General features: G+C 39.0%; 1 protein-coding gene across 3 annotated transcripts in view; it reads left to right on the forward strand.

Moving 5' to 3' along the window:
* The first annotated feature begins 7553 nt into the window (after nt 1-7553).
* Nucleotides 7554-23520, forward strand: part of mybl2a (v-myb avian myeloblastosis viral oncogene homolog-like 2a) — a 34722-nt gene continuing 18755 nt past the window's right edge. The window contains exons 1-8 of one of the 3 annotated variants that reach the window (XM_061985550.2): nt 7554-7671; nt 9659-9755; nt 17645-17716; nt 18149-18241; nt 19435-19655; nt 22921-23032; nt 23091-23138; nt 23197-23369. In XM_061985550.2, coding sequence (XP_061841534.2) covers nt 9660-9755; nt 17645-17716; nt 18149-18241; nt 19435-19655; nt 22921-23032; nt 23091-23138; nt 23197-23369 — 815 coding nt within the window. In that variant the 5' untranslated portion in view covers nt 7554-7671; nt 9659. The other 2 variants (XM_061985552.2, XM_061985551.2) reach the window with 2 other exon arrangements.

Genomic DNA, 23520 nt, shown 5'->3' on the forward strand with positions numbered 1-23520 from the left:
TAATATTTGTCATTAGAGCACATATACATATATATATATGTGTGTGTATATATATATCTATATATATATATACATATTTCAACATATATAGATATATACATACATATATGTATATATATATATATATATACAGGACTGTCTCAGAAAATTTGAATATTGTGATAAAGTTCTTTATTCTCTGTAATGCAATTTAAAAAAAAGTCATACATTCTGAAAACTCAAAAATCCTATCTCAAAAAATTAGAATATTTCCTCAGACCAAGTACAAAAAAAAGATTTATAACAGCAAAACCAAATCAAACATTTGAAAATGTCAATTAATGCACTCAGTACTTGGTTGGGAATCCTTTTGCACGGATTACTGCATCAATGCGGCGTGGCATGGAGGCAATCAGCCTGTGGCATTGCTGAGGTGTTATGGATGCCCAGGATGCTTCAATCTCTTGGTACACAGCTGCATTGACTCTGGACTTGATGAAACACAGTGGACCAACACCAGCAGCTGACATGGCTCCCCAAACCATTGCTGACTGTGGGAACTTCACACTAGATTTCAAGCAACTTGGATTTTGCTCCTCTCCAGCCGTCTTCCAGACTCTAGCACCTTGACTTCCAAATGAAATACAAAACTTGCTTTCGTCTGAAAACAGGACTCTGTTTTCATATAAATTTGGCAGTCATCTGCATAAAAGTGATAAAACACTCCATGCCTCTTAAAAATATCTCCAAGAGGGAGAAGGTATGATGAAAACAGGATGGGGCCTAGAATAGATCCCTGGGGGACACCACAGTAAAGCGGAGCAGAAGAAGAGGTGGCGTCCCCCAGCCTGACAGAGAAGGACCTCTCTGACCGGTAGGATCTGAACCACTCTAATGCAGTCCCCCTGACACCCACACAGTCTCTCAGGCGTTCTAAAATATTTCTGTGGTCGACTGTGTCAAAAGCAGCTGTAAGATCTAAAAGCACTAAAATGGCAGAGCTGCCAGAATCAGACATTAAAAGCAAGTCATAAAAAACCTCTAAAAGTGCAGATTCAGTACTGTGCAAAGCTTTGTATCCAGACTGAAATGGATCTAAAGTGCTATTTTCATCTAAAAATGGCTGCAGTTGCGCCAAAACACATTTCTCCAAAATTTTTGACACAAAAGGTCATTTGGAAATGGGCCGATAATTTGACAAACTTGTAGGATCAAGACCTGTTTTTTTTATCAAAGGCTCAACAACATTTCTTTTACAAAAAGAGGGGACAGTGCCAGAAATCAAGCTGCTGTTGATGATGTCCCTAACAGACAAGTCAATAGAATACCAGACTTCTTTAAAAAAGCGAGGGGGGACTGGGTCTGTGGGACAGGACGAGGGTTTTAGTTTGTCAACTATTCCTGTAAGCTCAGGCATGGACACAGTGTTACGTCTACGGGGACGCATAGCTGCGCTGGTGGGTTCCTTCCAAGGCAGAAGACAAGCAGGAGGAGTGTGCAGGTAGGATTAAAGTATTTTTAATCAATCAATCAATCAATCAATCTTTATTTATATAGCCCTAAATCACAAGTGTCTCAAAGGGCTGCACAAGCCACAACGACATCCTCGGTACAAAGCCCACATACGGGCAAGGAAAAACTCACCCCAGTGGGACGTCGATGTGAATGACTATGAGAAACCTTGGAGAGGACCGCATATGTGGGTAACCCCCCCCCCCTCTAGGGGAGACCGAAAGCAATGGATGTCGAGTGGGTCTGACATAATATTGTGAGAGTCCAGTCCATAGTGGATCCAACATAATAGTAAGAGTCCAGTCCATAGTGGGGCCAGCAGGACACCATCCCGAGCGGAGACGGGTCAGCAGTGTAGAGATGTTCCCAGCCGATGCACAGGCGAGCGGTCCACCCCGGGTCCCGACTCTGGACAGCCAGCACTTCATCCATGGCCACCGGACCTGTGCCCCCCCCCCCCCTCAAGGAAAAGGGGAGCAGAGGAGAAAAGAAAAGAAACGGCAGATCAACTGGTCCAACAGGGGGGCTATTTAAAGGCTAGAGTATACAAATGAGTTTTAAGATGGGACTTAAATGCTTCTACTGAGGTAGCATCTCTAATTGTTACCGGGAGGGCATTCCATAGTACTGGAGCCCGAATAGAAAACGCTCTATAGCCCGCAGACTTTTTTTGGGCTCTGGGAATCACTAATAAGCCGGAGTTCTTTGAACGCAGATTTCTTGCCGGGACATATGGTACAATACAATCGACAAGATAGGACGGAGCTAGACCGTGTAGTATTTTATACGTAAGTAGTAAAACCTTAAAGTCACTTCTTAAGTGCACAGGAAGCCAGTGCAGGTGAGCCAGTATAGGCGTAATATGATCAAACTTTCTTGTTCTTGTCAAAAGTCTAGCAGCCGCATTTTGTACCAACTGTAATCTTTTAATGCTAGACATAGGGAGACCCGAAAATAATACGTTACAGTAGTCGAGACGAGACGTAACGAACGCATGAATAATGATCTCAGCGTCGCTAGTGGATAAAATAGAACGAATTTTAGCGATATTACGGAGATGAAAGAAGGCCGTTTTAGTAACACTCTTAATGTGTGACTCAAAGGAGAGAGTTGGGTCGAAAATAATACCCAGATTCTTTACTGATTCGCCTTGTGTAATTGTTTGGTTGTCAAATGTTAAGGTGGTATTTTTAAATAAATGTCGGTGTTTAGCAGGACCGATAATCAGCATTTCCGTTTTCTTGGCGTTGAGTTGCAAGAAGTTAGCGGACATCCATTGTTTAATTTCATTAAGACACGCCTCCAGCTGACTACAATCCGGCGTGTTGGTCAGCTTTGGGGGCATGTAGAGTTGGGTGTCATCAGCATAACAATGAAAGCTAACACCGTATTTGCGTATGATGTCGCCTAGCGGTAGCATGTAAATACTAAAGAGTGCAGGGCCAAGAACCGAACCCTGAGGAACTCCGCACGTTACCTTAACATAGTCCGAGGTCACATTATTATGGGAGACGCATTGCATCCTGTCAGTAAGATAAGAGTTAAACCACGACAAAGCTAAGTCTGACATACCAATACGTGTTTTGATACGCTCTAATAAAATATTATGATCGACGGTATCGAAAGCAGCGCTAAGATCAAGAAGCAGCAACATAGATGACGCATCAGAATCCATTGTTAGCAGTAGATCATTAGTCATTTTTGCGAGGGCTGTCTCCGTAGAGTGATTTGCCCTGAAACCGGATTGAAAAGGTTCACAGAGATTGTTAGACACTAAGTGTTCATTTAGCTGCTGTGCGACAATTTTTTCGAGGATTTTCGAAATAAAGGGAAGGTGGGACACCGGTCGGTAGTTTACCATGAGGTCAGGATCAAGGTTAGGACTTTTGAGCAGAGGATGAATAACCGCTTTCTTGAATGCTAGGGGAACAGTGCCAGAGGAAAGTGATAAGTTTATAATATTTAGCACTGATGGACCTAATAATACAAAAAGCTCCTTGATAAGTTTCCCAGGAAGTGGGTCAAGTATAAAAATTCAGTGTAAAGAAGTTCACTGTAAAAAAAAAATCAGTGTAAAAAAGTTCATTATAAAAAGATCAGTGTATACAATTAAGCGTAAAAAAAATAAATGTAAAAAAAATCAGTGTATAAAAATTCAGTGTAAAAAAATTAAGTGTATAAAAATTAAGTGTAAAAAAATTAAGTTTAAAAAAACTCAGTGTGTAAAAATTCAGAGTACAAAATTTCAATGTAAAAAAGTTCAGTGTAAAAAACTGAATCACTGTAAAAATACTCAATGTAGAAAAGTGTATAAAAATTCAGCATAAAAAATCACTGTAAAAATACTCAATGTAGAAAAGTGTATAAAAATTCAGCGTAAAAAACTCACTGTGAAAAAAAAATCAGTGTTAAAAAATGTCTATGTGAACAATGTCACGGCGCGGATTCGAACCTGTGTCTCTCATAATTCTGAGTGTCACAATTCCTTCTCTGGCTGCTCGCTCGGACACGCCCCCGCTCACGCTGGGCGCAGCACGCCCACGCAGCGACAAGGCTGCAGGCAATCACTCATCAGCACACCTGGGCTTGACGAGAGGGAGCGGCATAAAGAGACAGCGAAGCCAGGAGACCTTCGCCAGAACGTAGCCAATCTCACCTGAGTAAGCATCACGTCGGGCACCTCTCCCTCATTCCTTGCTCGCCTTCTTTGTGCTCGTTCTTGTTCCTGTCTTGATGTCCTTTGTGTCTTCCACAGTGTCTTCCGTGATCGTGTCATGCCTCACGACCTCCTCCCGGATTGTTGCTTGCCTTCCCCGATCCTTGACCACTGTTTGGACCCTGACATCGTTGCCTCTCTCCAGCCCCCGACTGCTTGCCTTCCTGCTGACTACCCCTTCGCCTCCCCCTTTGGATTCGACGAAAAATACATCCAACACGCACCGACAACACCCTCTGGTAAATTCTACATTGTTAATTCCACACATAGTCTGCATTCACTCACTAGTGGTAGCATACACATCCCACACATTCATCAAAGGTTTAAATAAACCTTCAAAAACGCAGTTCTGCCTTGGTGTCGCCTCCTTCCCTTTGCCTAGTACACAACAAATGTAAATGTAAAAACTCAGTCTATAAAAATTCAGGGTACAACATTTCTATGTAAAAAAAGTTTAATGTAAAAAAACTTAGTGTATAAAATTTTAGTCTGAAAAAATAATTGTAAAAAAATCAGTGTATTAAAATTCCGCCTTCCGCCCGATTGTAGCTGAGATAGGCTCCAGCGCCCCCCGCAACCCCAAAAGGGAATAAGCGGTAGAAAATGGATGGATGGATGGATGGAAAACAATTCCCAGTAAAACATGAAGTGAACAGAAATTGACTGTAAAAACAAGTCAGTGTAAAAAAATGTTTAGTATACAAAATCAGTTTATGCAATTTAGCGTAAAAAAATGAACTGTTAAAAAAATCAGTGTATAAAAATTCAATGTAAAAAATACAATGTATTAATAATTCATAAACAAGTTCCTCTGTATAATTAGTGTTTTTATGTATTACTTATTAATTTATAAACACGTTCCTTCGTATAATATGTATATATGCATATATATATATATATATATATATATTTGTGTGTGTGTGTTACAATGTATTAATAATTCATAAGTAATGAGATGTGTTACAATGTATTAATATTCATAAATAATAAGTTTGATGTGTTACAATGCATTCATACATAAGTATTATGTGTTACCATGCATTAATAATTCAGAAATAGTATGTTACAATGTATTAATAATTCATAAATAAGTATGATGTGTTACAATGTATTAATAATTCATAAATAAGTATGATGTGTTACAATGTACTAATAATTCATAAATAATAAGTATGATGTGTTACAATATGTTAAAGATTCATAAATAATACGCATGATGTGTTACAATGTGAGGGGTTAGTGCATCTGCCTCACAATACGAAGGTCCTGAGTAGTCGTGAGTTCAATCCCTGGCTCGGGATCTTTCTGTGTGGAGTTTGCATGTTCTTCCCGTGACTGCGTGGGTTCCCCCCGGGTACTCCGGCTTCCTCCCACCTCCAAAAACATGCACCTGGGGATAGGTTGATTGGCAACACTAAATTGGCCCTAGTGTGTGAATGTGAGTGTGAATGTTGTCTATCTGTGTTGGCCCTGTGATGAGGTGGCGACTTGTCCAGGGTGTACCCCGCCTTCCGCCCGATTGTAGCTGAGATAAGCTCCAGCGACTCCCCGGCGACCCCAAAAGGGAACAAGCGGTAGAAAATGGATGGATGGATGGATGGGTGTTACAATGTATTAATAATTCATAAATAATAAGTGTGATGTGTTACAATGTATTAATAATTCCTAAATCAGCAGTAATCAGAGAAAAGGGTAGCTATTTTGAAGAAACTAGAATATAAAACATGTTTTCACCTTTTTTTGTTAAGTACATAACTCCACATGTGTTCATTCCTAGTTTTGATGTGACAATCTACAATGTAAATAGTCATGAAAATAAACTTTTGGCCTGTACTGTAAAAAAAAAAATTAATAATAATAATTCCTAAATCATAAGTATGATGTGTTACAAAGTATCAATCATTCATAAATAATAAGTATGATGTGTTACATTGTAGAAAGATGCGTCCACAGGGAAATCCACAGAAGTGTGAGGAAGGATTGACAGACAAGGTAAGCTGGTTTAAAGTTTGCTGTCTTAATGCAAATAATCATTTTTATTCTGCACAACTAATCAATATATTTTCTCTCCTTCAATAATTGATTGTTTTTATTATGCAGAGTGGATTAAATCAATTTTCAATTTACACATCTTCAACAAGAACCTTCATTGGATTATGTTATTCATCACTTTGGAAGAACATTAGTTGGATTATTTTATTCATCCATAGGAGAAATGTGAGCAAATGTCCTCATTTGTTTTATGGTCCTCATGAATACTGTTTCATGCCTTTTTTATTAGACATGTTGAATATCATTTATTTGTATTAGACATGTTGAATATCATTTATTTGTATTAGATATGTTGAATATCATTTATTGTAATGTTACATGCTGAACTTTGACATCATTGTTAAGATCCTCATCGTTTGTGTCCTTTTTGTAGGGCTCCAGTCCCGTCCACCATGATTGTTTTTATTATGATTATTGTTTTTATTGTTTCATACCTGATTATTGTTTTTATTGCTTCACACCTGATTATTGTTTTTTTTTGTTTCATACCTGATTATTGTTTTTATTGTTTCATACCCGATTATTGTTTTTATTGCTTCACACCCGATTATTATTTTTATTGCTTCACACCCGATTATTGTTTTTATAAACCGATTCTCCAAAGCAGCCCATTTCATTACTCATTGTTTTCATTGCTTCATACCCGATTATTGTTTTTATTGCTTCACACCTGATTATTGTTTTTATTGCTTCACACCTGATTATTGTTTTTATTGCTCCATACCTGATTGTTTTTATTGATTCATACCTAATTATTGTTTTTATTACTTCATACCTGATTATTGTTGTTATTGCTTCAAACGGTATGAAGCAATAAAAACAATAATCAGGTATGAATCATACCTGATTATTGTTTTTATTGCTTCACACCTGATTATTGATTTTATTGCTTCGTACCTTGTGTTACCTTCGATGAACCAGGGAATTACATACTGGCTAACAATAATATAATGACCCCAAGTGTTTTGATTGATTGGTTGAAACTTTTATTAGTAGATTGCACAGTACAGTACATATTCCGTACAATTGACCGCTAAATGGTAACACCCGAATAAGTTTTTCAACTTGTTTAAGTCGGGGTCCACATAAATCAATTAATGGTAATGATTATCTCCATTAACCACACAACACATGTCGTATTATTACTATTATTATTATTATTATTATTATTATTATTGTTGTATTAATATTGTGCTCTCCTATGATTATTGACTCTTTTGAATAAATTGAATTTTACTTTTATTTTGCTTGTTACAAAAAAAATAGCGGTATGTTGTCCATTTATCGTGTTGTGCTTTTACTTTGGTGACCGGAAGTGCACTGTATATCTAAATGGTAGTTTCCGCTTTGTATCCAACTCCTTGACGTGTTTCCTAGAAGTCGCGTTCCGCAAGTGAGCTGACAAGAAGTCGGTAAGTGTTTTGACGTCATGTACGCGTATTCTGTCGCAGGAGAAGTCGGTAAGTGTTTAGGCGACATGGAAGTTTATTCGGACGCAGCATTTCGCACAACTTTACGCGCGTACAAACAAAAAATGGCTGCCGAGGAGGAAAGGGCTTTTTCACCCTGAAAAAGTTACACACCTGACATTTGTACGTAATGTTGATAGTGTTGGACATTATCTCAGGAAGTGCCATAATTAAAAGGCTACACAAAGAAACAAACACAATGTTTGTCTTTTTGCCAGAGTTAATGTGTTGTGGCTTTTACTTTGGTGACCAAAAGTGTACTGTATAGCCCAGTGGTGGTTTCCGCTTTGGATCTAGCTCCTTGACGTGTTTCCTCGAAACGAACAAACAAATAATGAACAAAAAAATAATGAAACGGTACACACAAAAACAAACAAAAAGTCGACGTATGTATGTCTTTTTGCCGGCGTTAATGTGTTGTGGCTTTTACTTTGGTGACCAAACGTGTACTGTATATCCCAGTGGTAGTTTCCGCTTTGGATCTAACTCCTTGAGGTGTTTCCTCGAAACAAATAATGAAATAATGAACAAACAAACAAATAATGAAACGGTACACAAATAAACAAACAAAAAGTTGACGTATGTTTGTCTTTTTGTCAGCGTTAATGTGTTGTGGCTTTTACTTTGGTGACCGGAAGTGTACTGTATATCCCAGTGGTAGTTTCCGCTTTGGATCCAAAAAGAAGCAAGTGTTATTTGGCGCCATAATGAAACGCTACACAAAGAAACAAACAAAATGTTTGTGTTTTTGCCAGCGTTAATGTGTTGTGTTTTTTTATTGTGTTGACCTAAAACACACTTGTCACGTGTTGCAGTTACACACGGCGGCGCAATAGTTTAATGCTCTTGGGCGTCCTGCGCATGTGCGACTCTTGTTGACTAGCTAGCGACCAAGCTAATGTAAGTTGATTTTTTATAAACTAGTAGGAATGTTTCTCCTCACATGTTGATGTGTTGACTCATCTAGTTGATTTTTATAAACTAGTAGGAATGTTTCTGCTCACATGTTTATGTGTTGACGTGGAAGTGATTGCTGTGCTAATAGTTACACCTTAAAGGAGCTAATGCTAGCTCGCAGTTGTCTTTAACCTAACTGCTATTTTATGGAGTATTACTAAAACAATGACAAATTTATATTTTATTTCTGCTGCATGAGGCGGAAGTAAACATGTGACATGTTTGTTGCAGCATGGTGGAAAAGGCGGAAGTAAACATGTGACATGTTGCAGCATGGTGGAAAAGGCAGAAGTAAACATGTGACATGTTTGTTGCAGCATGGTGGAAAGGCAGAAGTAAACATGTGACATGTTTGTTGCAGCATGGTGGAAAAGGCGGAAGTAAACATGTGACATGTTTGTTGCAGCATGGTTGAAAAGGCGGAAGTAAACATCTGACATGTTTGTTGCAGCTTGGTGGAAGTAAACATGTGACATGTTTGTTGCAGCATGGTGGAAAAGGCGGAAGTAAACATGTGACATGTTTGTTGCAGCATGGTTGAAAAGGCGGAAGTAAACATGTGACATGTTTGTTGCAGCATGGTGGAAAAGGCGGAAGTAAACATGTAACATGTTTGTTGCAGCATTGTGGAAAAGGCGGAAGTAAACATGTGACATGTTTGTTGCAACATGGTGGAAAAAGTGGAAGTAAACATGTGACATGTTTGTTGCAGCATGGTTGAAAAGGCAGAAGTAAACATGTGACATGTTTGTTGCAGCATGGTTGAAAAGGCGGAAGTAAACATGTGACGTGTTTGTTGCAGCATGGTTGAAAAGGCGGAAGTAAACATCTGACATGTTTGTTGCAGCTTGGTGGAAGTAAACATGTGACATGTTTGTTGCAGCATGGTTGAAAAGGCGGAAGTAAACATGTGACATGTTTGTTGCAGCATGGTTGAAAAGGCAGAAGTAAACATGTGACATGTTTGTTGCAGCATGGTGGAAAAGGCAGAAGTAGACGTATGTGTGGATGCGGACTCATCCTCGCCAGACTTGAAGGATGACAACAAAGTCAAATGGAGTCCAGAAGAGGTGAGTGAAGCCAAAGACTACATACCTTGGTCAGATTCTAGAGTGTGTAGAAGAACAATAAGTGATCATCTACTTTACAAAATATTTAGCTTTATGCAGACAGACTCAGCTTTTGTCTGAAGAAACAACTGAAAAAACCATAGAGTGAGGTTATGTTTCACATTGTGCTGTCCTGTAAAAGTATTGCTAATAAACCATATTATCGCCAGCTTTATTTTATAATGTAATCATAATTAGGGCTGTCTAAATGAAGGACTCAACACACGTAAATAATCACAAAAAATGATGGCAATAATCATGTAGTGACTTGAAGAGAATTATATTTATATAGCGCTATTCTCCAGAGACTCAAAGCCCTTTACATAGTGAAATTTGTTATCTACCATATTTTCCGGACCATAGGGCACACAGGATTATAAGGCGCACTGGATCTACTCAGGTCTATTGTCATACATAAGGCGCATTACTTTTTTCTACATTTAAAAGACTTCCTTGTGGTCTACATAACATGTAATGGTGCTTCTTTGGTCAAAATGTTTTTACACATCATCTTCAAGTCACTTTCTGACACTTTTGTGGGCGGTCTTATTTACGTGCCTCCACTTGGACAGCGTCATCTTTGTTGTAGTGTGCAAGGACGGGAGTGGAAGAAGTGTCACAAGATGGAGCTAAATGTTTCAATGACATTCACACTTGTCTTCAATCAATACGGAAGGATGGTGGAAGCAGGGATCCAACCTGGAATAATATAATATCTACCTATACTACTAGTTAGGGCTGGGCGATATATGGAATATACTGGATATATAGCGGGTTTGACTTTTGTGATGTAGAAAATGACTATATGGTGATATTGGAGTATACGTTCTCACACAGTTGCTTTTAGCTGCAGGCATTACACTACAGGCTTTCCTCACTCTTTCTTGTCTCTCCTTCTCAGAGACATAAAACAAGCGCACCTTCTTACATGCGTCACATACTGTCGCGCGTGCAACGTCATACACCCTCGCCCAGCAGAGAGGTAGCGGCATGGCTAACGTTAGCAGTGGCATGTAGTGCAAGCGGAGCGGTGCAAGTGGTAATACGAGAGAAAGAAGGTGCCAATCTGGTAACAAATGGAGGATGAAGAATTAATTCCTAAGAAAAACGGCACAGGGTCCATCGTCTGGCTTCAAGCGGGAAGATGTTGAACAGACAACCGTAATATGTCAAGTATGCGGCAAAAGCGTTGCTACAAAAAGTAGCATTACTGCTAATTTGTAGCATCATTTGAAAAGTCACCTGCTAGAGAATGAGGAGTGCTTGAAACTCTGCATGTCAACATCTCAGCCGGTGCCACACCCACAAAATGCCCAAGCAACCATTTCCACATCAACACCGTATGAAACAAATAGTCTACAACAGAAGGAGATAACGTCATGCACAAAACATCATGCACAAAAGTGCACTTTATTTGTTTTAAACTATTGTAGTGACCTCATGCACAAAAGTGCACTTTATTTGTTTTAAACTATTGTAGTGACATCATGCACAAAAGTGCACTTTATTTGTTTTAAACTATTGTAGTGACATCGTGCACAAAAGTGCACTTTATTAGTTTTAAACTATTGTAGTCACATCATGCACAAAAGTGCACTAATAGCTTGTTTTAAAATGTCTGACAATCTTGCACTTTCTGTTTTGAAATTACATGAATGTTTGTGCCACTGCTTAATAACTGTTTAATAAATACACTTTTGCTAAATTGACTTAGTCTGCATGAAAGTTTAAAAGTAGCATACATGAATTAGGGCTGGGCGATATGGCCTTTTTTAAATATCTCAATATTTTTAGGCCATGTCACGATACACGATATATATCTCAATATTTTGCCTTAGCCTTGAATGAACACTTGATGCATATAATCACAGCAGTATGATGATTCTATGTGTCTACATTAAAACATTCTTGTTCATACTGCATTAATATATGCTAATTTTAAACGTTCATGCAGAGAGGGAAATCACAACTAAGTCAATTGACCAAAAGTGTATTTATTAAACAGTTATTAAGCAGTGGCACAAACATTCATGTCATTTCCAAAACAGAAAGTGCAAGATTGTCATAGACATTTTAAAACAAGCTATGAGTGCACTTTTGTGGATGATGTCACTAAGATGACATATCAAAATAACACTAAATTAAAGTGCACTTTTTGTAAAGAACGCCACTACAATAGTTTAAAACAAATAAAGTGCACTTTTGTGCATGATGTCACACAAGATCATTTCAATAACTGTCAAATAAAAATGAGCTGCATAATAGGAAATCAAATAGTGTATGTCCTTCGCTATGTGGTAGGTTCCTGCGGACGTTATCTCCTTTTGTTGACTATTTTTTTAATACGGTGTTGATGTGGAAATGGTTGCCTCTGCATTTTGTTGGTGTGGCACCGAACAGAGATATTGACATGCGGAGTTTCAAGCACTCGTCATTCTCTAGCAGGTGACTTTTGAAATGATGCTACAAATTAGCAGTAATGCTACTTTTTGTAGCAACGCTTTTGCCCCACACTTGACAAATTACGGTTGTCTGTTCGACATATTCCCACTTGAAGCCAAACCACCGCCAGACGATGGACCCCCTGCTGTTTTTCTTGTGAATTAATTCTTCCTTCATTTGTTACCAGATTCGCACCTTCTTTCTCTCGTATTACCACTTGCACCACAGCTAACGTTACCCATGCCACTACCTCTGCTCCGCGAGGGTGTATACGTATGTGACGTATGTAAGAAGGTGTTCTTGTTTTATGTCTCTGTGAGAAGCAGAGACAACAAAGAGTGAGAAACGCCTGTAGTGTAATGCCCGCAGCTAAAAGCAACTGCGTGAGAACGTATACTCGAATATCACGATATAGTAATTTTCTATATCGCACAGAGACAAACCCGCGATATATCGAGTATATCGATATATCGCCCAGCCCTAATATGAATGCAGTATGAAGAAGGTTTTAATGTAGACACATAGAATCATCATACTGCTGTGATTATATGCATCAAGTGTTCATTCAAGGCTAAGACAAAATATCCAGATATATATGGTGTATCCTGACATGGACTAAACATATCCACATATATATGGTGTATCCTGACATGGCCTAAACATATCCACATATATATGGTGTATCCTGACATGGACTAAACATATCCACATATTAATAAAAGGCCACATCGCCCAGCCTTACTACTAGTACTACTACTGGTAATCATAATAATATCATATCTACCTATACTATTACTTGTAATAATATCATATCTACCTGTACTACTACTTGTAATATTATCATATCTACCTATACTACTACTTGTAATAATATCATATCTACCTATACTAATACTTGTAATAATAATATATCTACCTATACTACTAGTACTACTACTTGTAATAATAATAATATATCTACCTATACTACTATACCACTACTTGTAATAATAATAATTTATCTACCTATACTACTAGTACCACTACTTGTAATAATAATATATCTACCTATACTACTAGTATTGCTACTTGTAATAATAATAATATCTACCTATACTACTAGTATTACTACTTGTAATAATAGTAATATATTTACCTATACTACTAGTACTACTACTTGTAATAATAAAATATCTACCTATACTACTTGTATTACTACTTGCAATAATAATATACTGTATCTACCTATACTACTAGTATTACTACTTACGGTATAATAATAATAATAATAATAATAATAATATCATAGCTACCTGTACTACTAGTACTACTATGTGTAATAATATCATATCTACCTGTACTACTACTTGTAATATCTACCTATACTACTAGTATTACTACTTGTAATAATAGTATATTTACCTATGCTACTTGTAATAATAATATATCTACCTATACTACTAGTATTACTACTTATAATAATAATATCATATTTACCTACACTACTAGTACTACTACTTGTAATATTATAGCTACCGACGTATACTACTACTAGTAGTACTACTTGTAATATATCTACATATACTACTAGTACTACTACTTGTAATAATATATCTACCTATACTACTAGTTCTACTACTTGTAATAATAATATTATATCTACCTATACTACTAGTATTACTACTAATTATTATTATTATTATTATATCATATCTACCTATACTACTAGTATTACTACCTATAATAATATTCCTAATAATACTGTATCTACCTATACTACCGGTACTAGCAGTGTTTCCCACAGGACAGGCATCTATTTGTGGTGGTGGGGGCGGGGGGGGGTGGCGGCAGCGGCGATGACCAAGAAGAACGCGGAGTTGGAACATAATTACAACATTTTATGTACATATTTATATACAGATTTGAACAATTAGTGATTCACTGAAATATATTTATTAATTGTGGTTCTTACAAAAAATATATCTTATAAAATATAAAAGCTAAAATGTCTCTTAAAGCTCTGCCCCTTTAATTAGTGAATACTAAATAATTTAACTTTAGCCTACTACTACAACCATATTATTTACCAGCAACATGAAGTGAAACGGAGGCAGAGGTGTCCTGCCACAGTCAGTCAACAACCTCCTCCTGTAGGCCTACCTCCTCTCCAAGTCGAGCCCTTTTCGGCCGTTGAAAATATTTTTCTATACTCATCTGTGTGAAGGAGTGAACATCCAACATTAGAATTTATTACTAGCGAGCAGAACTGCTCTTTGTACAGTGCCGTCTAACCTTAAGCGGCAGCAGCTCAACACATGCAGGGTTCAACGTTAAGGTTTTTTCTACTTGCCCGACTTCTCAAATCTACTTGCCCCAATATTTTTACTTGTCCTCCCTAGGTTTTTTTCTGGCTGTGTAGTGCTCATGGCTTATATCTTACTAAAATTCTTCCCGTTGACTATTTACAACACTACACAGTAATTATTATTATTATTATTATTATTATTATCTATAATTACATTTAAATGGCATTGCATACATGTAAAATTAAATGCTATTTCACATTATTTGACCAGTAGCAGTTACACTCATCTGAACAGGTCAGCCACCTGTTTAAAGCCCGATCACAGTTGAAATCTTGAAATGAAGGGCCTTTAATGGCCAAAACATTAACCTGGACAACATTTTAACAGCTGGTTGGCTCAGATTTTATTCTTTTCATTGCATTCACATGCTGCAGTGGACAGTGGACAATTTAGCTTCAGTCCATGTGTGTTTATTGACAACATGGTTATAACCTGGACACGTTAGCTCGTCGGTATTGTAACACGTGACTGTTACTACGTGCGTCTGCCCCGGGCCACGAGTCAAACAGCGGCGGTGTTAATGAAGCAGCGTCAGGCTGCTCACCGTCAGTGAAACGCTCGGTGAAATCACGGATTAATGTTAAATATATGACGAGCCGCGAGCGATGCACCTATAACCTATCTACTAGTGATGGGTTGATGAGGCGTCATGAAGCGTTTCGAGACATTGCAAAACTGTATTGATACTGTGTCGATACTGTGTCACTAAATACTGACATCTGCTGGACATTAAAAATCCCTACAGGCAACCTATGGACCGACTCAACTGACACTGATTTTATGACCTAGTACAGTGGTTCTCAAATGGAGGTACGCGAACCCCTGGAGGTACTTGAAGGTATGCCAAGGGGTACGTGAGATTTTTAAAAAAATATTCTAAAAATAGCAACAATTCAAAAATCCTTTATAAATATATTTATTGAATAATACTTCAACAAAATATGAATGTAAGTTCATAAACTCAGTGAAGCACAAGCTCAGGTTTGTCACTAAAATGTCTGTCAAAAAAAACTGTGAAAAGAAATGTAACAATGCAATATTCAGTGTTGACAGATTTTTTGTGGACATGTTCCATAAATATTGATGTTAAAGATTTTTTTTTTTTGTGAAGAAATGTTTAGAATTAAGTTCATGAATCCAGATGGATCTCTAATACAATCCCCAAAGAGGGCACTTTAAGTTGATGATTACTTGTATGTGTAGAAATCTTTAATTATAATTGAATCACTTGTTTATTTTTCAACAAGTTTTTAGTTATTTTTATATCTTTTTTTCCAAATAGTTCAAGAAAGACCACTACAAATGAGCAATATTTTGCACTGTTATACAATTTAATAAATCAGAAACTGATGACATAGTGCTGTATTTTACTTCTTTATCTTTTTTTTTCAACCAAAAATGCTTTGCTCTGATTAGGGGGTACTTGAATTTAAAAAAAAATCACAGGGGGTACATTGCTGAAAAAAGGTTGAGAACCACTGACCTAGTATATACAATAATATAAACCAAGTCATTGTATTTCATTTAGGATTATTTCATAACTTCATTTAAATAAAAATATATTTTTTGTCTTTTTTAGATACAGTCAATAAATAATGTGAACATGTATCATAACATGGAAATCTAAGAGAACGTGTTGTGAATGAGGATGCTTGTGGACCTGGAAATTATTATTTATTTATTTTTACACATTTTTATTAAAAAAAACAGTTTTTCCAACTTATTCAATTTTAGACGCTTTCTCTTCTTAGTTATTATTTCCCCGGCTGTAGAAAAGACACGCTCACAGGGCACAGAGGAGGCGTCAGTGCGACACAGTTCGCGTATTGGTCACGTGACCAAAACAGCTCATGATCGGTCACGTGACTTTCTAAAAGCGGTACGCGCACCGACACAGGGTTTCGCTCTATGATGCATCGGTGTTGCCGGACCCATCACTACTATCTACCTATAACACCTGTAAAAATGAAGCAATGCTACCACGCTAGCAAGCGTTAGCTAGCCGGCTATGAGCCACCAAGCTGCTAACTATCGCCAAAAGGCACCATTTAAGTTTTTTCCCCATGGCATCCTGGATCAAGGCTTTCAGCAGCTTTTGGACGTTTGAGGTAGAAACGTAGGAAGCGCCATCATTATGAAAAGTAGCCGGCGAGTATTTTGATTCCGTCCGTCCCTCTTCTTCTTCTTCTTCTGGCCCACCAGGTGAATTAAGCGCTATTGGCGTAGCATAGTAGGCTACCGCCACCTACTGCACCAGAGGTGTAACTACAAGCAACATTCACAGACAGTCCCATTGCTTTTATGAGCGGTCGAGCGAGTCAAAAGCCGAAAAATCCATTTGTGGCGGACGTAATTCTTTCGTGGCGGGCCGCCACAAATAAATGAATGTGTGGGAAACACTGCTACTAGTATTACTACTTATAATAATAATATATCTACCTATACTACTAGTATTACTACTTAAGTGGCCTAGTGGTTAGAGTGTCCGCCCTGAGATCGGTAGGTTGTGAGTTCAAACCCCGGCCGAGTCATACCAAAGACTATAAAAATGGGACCCATTACCTCCCTGCTTGGCACTCAGCATCAAGGGTTGGAATTGGGGGTTAAATCACCAAAAATGATTCCCGGGCGCAGCAACCGCTGCTGCCCAGTGCTCCCCTCACCTCCCAGGGCGTGATCAAGGGTGATGGGTCAAATGCACAGAATAATTTCGCCACAACTAGTGTGTGTGTGACAATCATTGGTACTTTAACTTTAACTTTAACTTTAAAATAATAATATATCTACCTATGCTACTAGTATTACTACTTATAATAATGATAATAATATATCTACCTATACTACTAGTATTCCTACTTATAATAATAATAATGATAATAATATATCTACCTATACTACTAGTATTACTACTTATAATAATAATGATGATAATAATATATCTACCTATACTACATGTAATAATAACTTGTTAGCTATGTGTATGTATATTTGAGTCCTTTAAGAGCTGGATTATTCTGGCCTTGCAAGCAGCTGTGACTTGATGTCACTTTTTCTTCTGTGCAGGAGGAAAACCTGAAAATCCTGGTCAAGAATTTTGGAGAACGCAACTGGAAAACCATCGCCAGTTTGTTACCAGTAAGAGTTTGCAGTTTTTATCTTCCATAACGTGTCTACTGACAGATATAAGTTACAACTATACACTACACTATACACTACTTTGTATTAGAAATGTTGTAGTTTTTATCTTCCATAACGTGTCTACTGACAGATATAAGTTAGAACTATACAATACCGGTACTTTGTATTAGAAATGGATGCATGTGCATTTAGGAGTCAGTCTGTCCCACAAGAAGAGAATGAATAGTTGTTGGGGACCACTGCTCTACCGTACATAGTCTAGATAGTCGGCTGACATGACATTTGGGGAAAACAACACATATTGTGCAAACTCCAGGGTTAGGGTTCGGGGTTAGGCATGCTTTTAATTCATATGCAGGTACCAACATGGAAGAAAAGTGTGATTTGCAAAAGAAGATGGAGTAGTGAGGTATGTTGTATGTGATCCAGGGAAGGAGTGAAGGCCAGTGCATGCACCGCTGGAAGAACAGTGAGGATAACCAACCTGTCAAAGGCTGCTGGTCCAAAGAGGAAGACCAAAAGGTAGTCATCAAGTTGTATTATCACTACGTTTACACATGTTCTCATGTTACAGCCTCATTTCAAAAATGGAATCATTCATTGTTGTCCTCAAAATTCTACACACAATACCCTTAATGACGATGTGAAAAGTTTTTTGTTTTTTTAAACATTACAAATGTATTAAAAGTAAAAAATAAAAAAAATCACACTTATAAAAGAATTTACAGCCTCCGATCAATACTTTGTTGATGCGCCCTTGGCAGAAATTACAGCCTCAAGTCATTTTGAACAGGATGCCACAAGCTTGGCGCACATATCTTTGTGCAGTTTCAACCATTCCTCTTTGCAGCACCTCTTAAGCTCCAATAGGTTGAATGGGAAGTGTTGGTTTTCATCCAGGATGTCTCTGTACATTGCTTTATTCATATTTCCCTCAGTCCTGACAAGTCTAACAATTCCTGCCGCTAAAAGGCATACCCACAGCATGATGCTGCCCCCACCATGTTTCACTGTAGGGATGATATTGGCCTGGTGGTTTCCTCCAAACATGAATCTTTGTCTCATCAGACCAGAGCATTTAGTTTCTCATGGTCTGAGAGTCTTTCAGGTGCATTTTGGCAAACTTTGGACTTAGAAGTGTCTGTCTGGCCATTTCTTGGTGGATTGTCCTTCTGGAAGGTTCTCCTCTCTCCACAGAGGAATGCTGTCGCTCTAGCAGAGTGACCATGGTCTTGGTCACCTTCTCCCCCGATCGCTCGGTTTAGACCAGGCCAGCTCTAGGAAGAGTCCTGGTGGTTCCAAACTTCTTCCATTTACAGATGATGAAGGCCACTGTGCTCATTAGGACCTTCAAGGCAGCAGATATTTTTCTCTGCCCTTCCCAAGATTTGTCCTAGGAGACAATCCTGTCTCGGAGGTCTACAGACAACTCCTTGGACTTCCCTTCTTGGTTTGTGCTCTGCATGCACTGTCAAATGTGGCCCTTACATACAGACAGGTGTGTGCCTTTCCAAACCAACAATGAAACATGAAACACCTGAACTCACTTTTGAGCTTCATGGCAGAGCCTGTGAATACTTGTGGTTTCTGGCTTTGTATTCTTAATGTCACATTGTCATTGTGTGTAGAATGTCCAGGACAAACACATCTGTAACATAAGCACATATGGAAGGAGTTTCATCTTAACATTCATAACCTTGTCTGTCCCCGAGCAGATCCTCGAGTTAGCCAGCAGGTTTGGCACCACACGCTGGAATCTGATCGCCCAGCATATGACCGGTCGTCTGGGGAAACAGTGTCGTGAACGTTGGACCAACCACCTGGACCCCCGGTTGACCAAGGCCAGCTGGAGCCACGAGGAGTACCTCATACTTTACAAAAGTCATTGTGCCCTGGGGAACCGCTGGGCTGACATCGCCAAGCTGCTTCCTGGAAGGTACAGTATTAGTCGTCAACATCTCCCCTTGATGCTGGACTTCAAACATAGGAAGTAGACTATGGAGCCCGGCTAGCGTTCTGCAGTCTCACAGTTTTAGGGAAGAGCCTGGTGGATTTACTCCTTATGCTTGCCTGAGGGGAGAGTTTGAAAGAGCTAGTGTGCAGGGTGAGTGGAGTCCTTCATGAGGCTGATCTCCGCATGTGCAGTTCTCAGGTGTTGGGAAGGTCATCTGTGCAGCCTTTACCACCCTCTGCAGAGCCTTCTTCTCTGCCGGCTCAGGACGGAGCTCCCAAGTCCAGCAAGTCGTAGCTTCCTGAGGAACTAGAGTCGCCTTCCTGGCCAGGTACCTGAAGCTGGAGACCACTTCCACAGCTGCTCTTCAGATGTACAGTGGAGGAGGGGGCCTCTGTCCCTTCTGAAGTCCACCACCACCACCACCTTGGTCTTCTTCACGTTGATGTAGAGGTTGTTTTCTCTGCACCACTTCTCCAGGTCTTCAACCTCCTGTCTGCATTGGGACTCATGGTTGTTAGCCATGCGTTTCACTCTTGGCTGATGGAGGAGGAGACAGTGTTGTGGATCCTCACAGTCTGAGGTCCATTGGTCAGGAAGTCCAGGACCCAGTTCCGCAGTGTGGGAGTCAGTCCAAAAGAGGCAAACATCTGCACCAGGGTCTGTGGGATGATTGTGGTGAAGGCTTAGAAAAAGTCCAGAGGAACAGGCGGTTGTCGGAGTTTCTGCTCTCCAGGTGGGGTGAGGGCTGTGTGGACCACTGACGAGATGGTTTTTCCTGATGGGGGTCCATATTGATGTGGAACTTGTCCTTGATGTGAGTCACAACCAGCCCCTTGAAGCACTTCATGACTACTGGGGTCTTTGAGGTGTTCCTCACATCTGCTGTGGTCACACTGAGGAGCGTGTCACCCGGTGTTGGTGTTGTCAGGGTCCTTGAAGGTGCAAGTAGGGGTCCCCTGGACATTGTGTACCTTCTCCATGGCTGGTTGAAGTGACCCTGGATGCGACTCTGCACATCTTACCAAAGTAATACTTGATTGGAGCAAGGAGAAATTTCTGCCAACGTGTATTCACTGGTCCACCTTGACAAAACAGTCATAAAGACCCCGAGAGGGACAAGCGGTACAAAATGGATGGACCAATAAACATGGAAGTATTCATTTCAAAGACATCAGACAGGCGGGGAATAAAACTGGCTATAAAACAGCGTTCACAGGCATCCAAACCTGCAAGATCACGTCCAGATTGGAGATGGGCCCACATGTTTTTTTCAGGACTGATACTGATTATTAGTAGTCAAGGAGGCCTATAACGGATATTTGGAGGTGATATTAATTCGCAGTAAAAGTTATTTAAACATGAATATTATATGGAAGTAAACCTCTTTTTGAACATTTTGTAGGAAAGATGGAAGCAGTAGTGACATAATGTTTATTTGAACATCTTTATTACGCGTGTCTAAGAGGAGCATCAAAATATAGAAAATGTCCTGGGAAATCTGGTCAAAATACTTGACTCTGTACTCCCTTTTATAACACTTTATGGATGTAATAAATAAGGTTTCTGAAATATTGTCAACATTTAAATACAAGGGTTTTGTGCTCCTTCATGTAGATGATAGTTGAAGATGGCTGACATATTTTTTTCCTGGATTTTAGAGAAAGTATGAGAATGTGTGAAGTGCTGCTTCCCATTCGTCGATACATTTACACAAAGTTAGTCTTTTGTCATTTTCATGTCTGTCCTGTTATTTGATGGAATCATGGAACTGTGCACGTTTTATTGAACCCACGCTGCAAGTCAAACAAACAAAACGGAAACGGTAAGATGCCAAGAAAGAAGAACAGAAACTGGATTTCCCGACCAAAAAAAGGCTGTTTTGAGAGCGCGAGTGGTCCGGTGGAAAGATGAAAAAAAGAAAGCAACTCTTCACATGCAAGGCAAAAAGTCTGAAGTCACTGATCATTACCTTCTACTTCACTGATTATTCATTTGTTAATACGTGTTTCTATTAGGGCTGTCAATCTCTGGGCACCACACCATTTCATTCTCGGGTAACCACTCAATTCAGAATAAATTCTCCTTTTCCATTCAAAATCAATACCTTTTTTAATAACATTGTGTGCCAGTTCAATGATAAACTACATGCATTTCTATATTACTTAAAGGAAAACGTGTTTTGTTGAATAAAATTCTAGCCAAACTTCTTCAGTAAAGTAAATGTGTACAGCAGATATAGATCATCAACATCAACTATATGATTTGTGGCTGGACAAGACAGATTCAAATAATAATAATAATAATAACATACCTACCGTATTTTTCGGAGTATAAGTCGCACCGGAGTATAAGTCGCACCTGCCGAAAATGCATAATAAAGAAGGAAAAAAACATATAAGTCGCACTGGAGTATAAGTCGCATTTTTGGGGGAAATTTATTTGATAAAACCCAACACCAAGAATAGACATTTGAAAGGCAATTTAAAATAAGTAAAGAATAGTGAACAACAGGCTGAATAAGTGTACGTTATATGACGCATAAATAACCAACTGAGAACGTGCCTGGTATGTTAATGTAACATATTATGGTAAGAGTCATTCAAATAACTATAACATATCGAACATGCTATACGTTTACCAAACAATCTGTCACTCCTAATCGCTAAATCCGAGGAAATCTTATATGTCTATTCTCTTACGTGAATGAGCTAAATAATATTATTTGATATTTTACGGTAATATGTTAATAATTTCACACATAAGTCGCTCCTGAGTATAAGTCGCACCCCCGGCCAAACTATGAAAAAAAACTGCAACTAATAGTCCGAAAAATACGGTATTTATTTCACATGGATTTTTTATATCAATAATTGTACTTACAATTAAAAATCAAGATTCATTCGGGGGAAAAAAATGTTTGACACCGCTAGAAAATATTGTAGTTTTTAAAAAATCAAAAAAAGGATACCGATATAAAGAGGCCAATACACGTGGAAATGGCAAATATGGGATGAGGCGATAATAGGTGGCCTGATGATTGCAACAACAGAAAAGAGCTATCAGGACACAGACGCATAGCTACATGCTAACGTTACGCTCACATCATGAATGTTGCTTGTGGATAACTGACGCATGCTTAGCACAGCTGCACTTGACATTTTATTTTAAGATGTGTAGCAAAGCCTTTCTTTGAAACGTATTCCTGCCAGGCGCTGGATTGTTTTTGAAGTGTGCTTTGCGTTTGTAGGACGGAAGGCACGGTGAAGACGCGCTGGAACTGTTTTCTGAAAGGGCAAGCTGAGTTGGGTCTGCTGAAAGATGACAACATCTGCGTGGATATTCAGCACTTTGTAGGACGGGTAGGCTGCCTATTGACTCCTTCTCAGGCCGCTTGATGCTGGATGTCATGTTTGGCAGGTGGACTCCAAGCCTGATGCCCCACTTGACACATTCACTGGACAAATGGTAAAGCTTTGCATTCCACTGGGGGGTGTAGCTGGTCATGTCTGGCTCTGGTCTGCAGGGCAAGTCTGAGGAGCCTGAAGTCAGGCAGAAGACACCTGAGCAAGGGAAGTTGCCTCCTCCCAAAGCCTCCCGCATCAGCGCTCCAGCAGAAGAAGAAAAAGAAGCAGTGGACCAGAAAAAGGTTGTTGACGCAGCATTGAGGATGATTGCTGAAGACATGTTGCCACTCAGGTGAATCTATGTGCATCATATTCACCTCCATATCTTCTTCTTGTTCAACACTCTCCCTTCTGCTATTTTAGCCTTCATATTGCACCACACATTTTCAATGTCTGGACTACAGGCAGGCCAGTCTAGTACCCGCACTCTTTTACTATGAAGC

This window comes from Nerophis lumbriciformis, linkage group LG23 (genome assembly GCF_033978685.3).
Source record: "Nerophis lumbriciformis linkage group LG23, RoL_Nlum_v2.1, whole genome shotgun sequence".
In the NCBI taxonomy this organism is placed as follows: Eukaryota; Metazoa; Chordata; class Actinopteri; order Syngnathiformes; family Syngnathidae; genus Nerophis; species Nerophis lumbriciformis.